Source organism: Prunus dulcis, chromosome 3, assembly GCF_902201215.1.
Source record: "Prunus dulcis chromosome 3, ALMONDv2, whole genome shotgun sequence".
NCBI lineage: Eukaryota > Viridiplantae > Streptophyta > Magnoliopsida > Rosales > Rosaceae > Prunus > Prunus dulcis.
The window spans coordinates 6,170,748-6,175,506 of NC_047652.1; the positions used below are offsets into that span (position 1 = coordinate 6,170,748).

A 4,759-nucleotide genomic window follows, 5' to 3' on the forward strand; every position below is an offset into this window, starting at 1 on the left:
GGGGCCTGATGGGTCAAGGCGCCAGCTGGGTTGATAGAGAGAGAGAGGATTCTAGTGTCGATTTCCCACAGACGGCGCCAAACTGTTGATGTTCAAAATGGCCGGCCAATATTGAGTCCAACTTAGTGATGAGATATGTGGAGTCTTCAACAGGGAAGAGGGCTGAGGCCCTTGGTGAAATAGGCTGGTGGGAGACCTGCAAAAGACAAAATGGTATAAGCAATCGTTAAGCTTCGGACACCAGTGTGGTGCCGGCCCAAAGCTCTCTGATGCCTAAGTCAGCTATAAGTGGTAACTTTGGCAGAATAACAGTAAAAGTGAGAAAGTAGTTACCCCTTTTTACTTGGGTACTGTTCCCTATTTATAGGGATGTGAAAGTAGGAGGTTTGCACAAAGTTTCAATGTGGGACTTTGTGCAAGTCGTCGTGGTGGCGACACGTGTCCTGGAGATTAGGTTTGGCAGTTGGGAGCTTCGGCAGGTGTCTGGCACCTCGGAAGTGTGTCTTCCTTCGGCAGGGAAGAAGGTGTGGCTGCCTTGGTGCTAGTCGCTTTGATGCTGGGTCTGCTCGGTTCACTATGGTGTAAACACTGGTAGTACTAGTACTACCAAGAAGGTATGTTTCTACATTCATGCCCCTTGGTTTTGTTTTGGCCAAGTCAGTCAAGTAATTCTTCGTCGTGACATTGCTGTGAAGATAAAACAACTAAATGAAAGATTAGCTCTGATTGCTAGTGAAAGGCAAAACTATAACTTTCAATACATGAAAGAGGAATTGAACAAATTGAACAACAAAAAAGTTCTTCTTTCGTTGATAAGACATTTGGTGGAGTCGACGAAAAAGAAAAATTAGTAAAAAGGTTGCTGAGTGAGAGTGGTCAAGGAGGGGCAACCTGCCTTGTCATCCCTATTATAGGGATGGGAGGAATTGGCAAGACAACTCTTGCCCAACTTGCCTATAATGATGAAAAGGTTCAAGCCCATTTCGACAATAAAATATGGGTCTGTGTGTCAGATCCTTTTGATGAGATCAAAATTTCCAAAGCCATCATTGATGGTCTGAAAAAAGGGAATTCCCCAGCTTCAAATGAGTTGCAAATTCTCGTGCAATTTATACATGAGTCCGTTAAGGGCAAGAAGGTTTTTCTTGTCCTAGATGATGTGTGGAACCAAGACTATAGAAAGTGGGAACAATTAAAGCTACCTTTACAAAACGGGGCTGTGGGTAGTAGAATATTGGTGACCACACGAAAAGAGGAAGTTGCGAGGATGGTGGGAGCATCCACTGATATGATCAATTTGAAGGTGTTGAGGGAAGAAAATTGTTGGGTATTGTTCTATCACATTGCACTGGCTGATAGAGAAAAAAATGAGTCTAAAGGGTTAGAATTTATTGGTAAAGAGATTGTAAAAAAGTGTAAGGGTCTGCCTCTTGCTGCTAAGGCATTGGGTGGTCTCATGCACTACAAGGAAACGAGGAAACAATGGGAAGATGTTTTGAATAGTAAGATATGGAATGTAGACGAGATTGAGGAACAAGTTTTCCAACCTGTATTATTAAGTCATTATGATTTGGCCCCGGCAATCAAACGTTGTCCTTTGTATTGTGTTATTTTCCCAAAAGATTATAACATTGTCAAAGATGAGTTGATTGAGTTGTGGATGTCACAAAATTATCTTAATTCAATCAGAAACAAAGAAAAAGAAGAGGTAGGCGAAATGTACTTTGATAACTTAGTAATGCGCTCTTTCTTTCAAGAATTTGAGAAAGATGATCTTGGAAATATAACGGGGTGCAAGATGCATGATGTTGTGCATGACTTTCTACAATTTCTAACTGAGAATGAATGCTTTGTTTTGGTAATACTAATAAGACAATAATGGAGTTTAATGGAGATAATAAGGTTCGTCATTTGACATTAATGTTTGCACCCGAAGGTCCACTGATTCCAAGTTCCTTGTGCAACTCAAAGATTACTAGTTTTGGTCGAGAGTTAATTTCACAAGTAAAATGCCTTAGAACGTTGAATCTGAGTCGTAACTCCTTGGAAAAAGTTCCAAATGAGGTTGGAGAATTGGCACATTTGAGGTATTTTGATTTATCTTATAATGTTGGTTTGATGAAATTTCCTGACATCGTGTGTAATTTAATCAATCTGCAAACCTTGAGACTCATTAGCTGCTAGGCACTTGAAAGATTACCTGAAGGCATGGGAAAGCTGATTAACTTCCAGCATCTTCATGTTATGAATTGTTATAATCTAAAGTTGCCCAAGGGGATCGCAAGGTTAACAAGTCTACGAACGCTAGAATACATTCGCATCCACGGCAATGATGACGTTGATAACAACAAAGAAGCATTATTCTAGTTAAGTGATTTGAGAAACATGGACCAGCTTCGTGGGAGTTTTCTAATAGAATTTAAGAATGATCTAAAGGATGCGAGGCAAGCCGAGAAAGGGCATTTGGTGAACAAAAATTGCCTTGTCAGTCTGGAATTGAGTTTCTTCTCTGACGCAATAGATGGAACAATATAAACGCAAACATTTATAGGAGCAAATTTCCCCACGAGAATATTCAGTTCGAAAGATTCCCATTTTCTTCTTTGCCGCCTCTTTCTCCCTGCAAAGTAGAACAAATACGGGGACCACACCTGGAGAGTGTTGGCCAAAGGCCCTCCGATGCCTAAGTTAGTTCAATTGAATCGTATAGAAAACAATAGCTAATAAGGTACAGAGATATATTTATAATATAAACCGGGCGGCCGGAGCCTTATGTAAAAGAGAGAGAGAGAGAGAGAGAGAGAGAGAGAGAGGAGGTAGCTAGGCTCTGTGAGGGAAGATCTCTACAGAGGTTTTAACAGTAGTTCTGACGCACCTCATCCTTGTGCGTAACCAAGTATTTATAGTGACCTTGGAGAGGTTGGTGGGGTTGGTGTAGTTGGTGAGGTTGGTATGGTTAGTGTAGTTGGTGAGGTTGGTGTGGTTTGTGAGGTTAGTGTATTTAGGGATTAGGGATTTAACCGAATCCCTAATTAAAACGAGGATCAAGTAACCCCCAATTTGATTAGGTAATTCTCAATTAGGTTAGGTAACTCCCAATTAGGTTAGGTAACTCCTAATTACAATACTACAAAAATGCAAAAAGACGACGGTAAATCACCGTCGTGTATTCAGTTTTTCAGCGGTCGTGGAATCCACCGTCATCTTTTCCCTAATAAACCACGACGCTAAATCACCGTCGTTGTTAAAATATACAACGTCATCAACAAATAAAAAACGACGTCTTTTTACTGCAAAAAGATCGAAAAAAGCAGTCGGGGATGAGAATATACGACCAACTCTCTAAACAAACCGTCGTTAAAAAGGAAAAATATGACACATATTAACAGAACAAGGCCGCAAAATAGACATACAACGACGAAAATTAAAATAATACGCCGTTAAATATCATTTTCACGACAACAAAAAATATGACGTCTTTAAGGACATTAGAAGACGACGTTATTTATTCCTACTACGTCGCCTAGATAAAAACAGCCGTCGTATAATACATTTTCCACTTCGATTTTTCTATAAAAGATGACGTGGAAATAGTTGTCGGTGTCATTATTTACGACGTATGTATTTATATAATAGACGTTGAAAAAACAAACAACGTCGGTTACTAATATATGAGAGTCGTATTACAAAATTTGTACGTCCTATTTTCAGAAACAAACAACGACGATAAATATTAGACGTTGTTAAATAAAACAACGTCGAAAAAAAATAAAAACAGACGTGTTTAGTCTGCATAAGTTTTAAAAAATAGTCGAGGATGAGAATAGACGACCAACACAAACAAATCACCGTCGTTAAAAAGGAAAAATATGACAAATATTAGAAGAACAAGGCCGCAAGATAGACATACAACGACGATAACTAAAACACTACGCCGTTAAATATAATTTTCACGACAAGAAAAAATATGACATCTTTAAATACATGAGAAGACGACGTTATTGAAAACTACTACGTCGTTTATTTACAAACGACCGTCGTGAAATAAGTTTTCCACTTCGATTTTTCTAAAAATGATGACGTGGATATAGGTGTCAGTGTCATTATTTACGACGTATGTATTTATGTAGTTGACGTTGAAATGCGAAACAACGTCGGTGGTATTTATATAGTCGACGTTGTATTTATATGTATTCATTACTCACGACGCACTTATTAATGTAGACGACGTTGAACTTCTAAACAACGTCATTATTTACGACGCGTTTATTAAACCACGTCGGTTCCAAATTAATGTTCAGATAATTTATCTCATTTTTAGACGTCGGTATTATGGGATTGGAGTCGTGTTATTTTGGATTACATGGCGGTTCTTAATCCTTCCCCGACGTGATATCCTGGATAATTGCTTCACAATAGCGTCGTGGTTCTTCATTGTTACGTTGCTTTAAGACGCCGGTAAATATGCTGAATAAATGGTTAACCATAACGTCGTGTTTTATTTGAACAGACGTTGTTTTTTTATGCAGAATATAATGATGTAATCTGGATCCAGTATTTTTTGCACTGATTGTTTTGTGGCCAAAACCCGTATAATGAAAGTGAAGAAATCAAATTACAATATATTATAAAATGAATGTCATACACTGCCAATTACATAAGCATCATTCAATCCATATATCTTCACACCCATCTCGAATATTTTGACCACCTAACTCACCCACCAGTTCATCAAATGTGTCAACATTTGGCATCCCTC

At 38.7% G+C, this 4,759-nt stretch overlaps 1 protein-coding gene across 1 annotated transcript; it reads left to right on the forward strand.

Annotated features, from left to right (window-relative positions):
- Window positions 1-916: 916 nt before the first annotated feature.
- Window positions 917-1,879, forward strand: LOC117621624 (putative disease resistance protein RGA3). The gene has a single exon (XM_034352192.1). The coding sequence runs from the start codon at window positions 917-919 to the stop codon at window positions 1,877-1,879; it is 963 nt and encodes a 320-aa protein (XP_034208083.1).
- Window positions 1,880-4,759: the final 2,880 nt, after the last annotated feature.

What these genes read in the sequence shown, in the direction of transcription:
- LOC117621624 (XM_034352192.1), top strand. Translation starts at nt 917, where the DNA reads ATGGGAGGAATTGGCAAGACAACTCTTGCCCAACTTGCCTATAATGAT.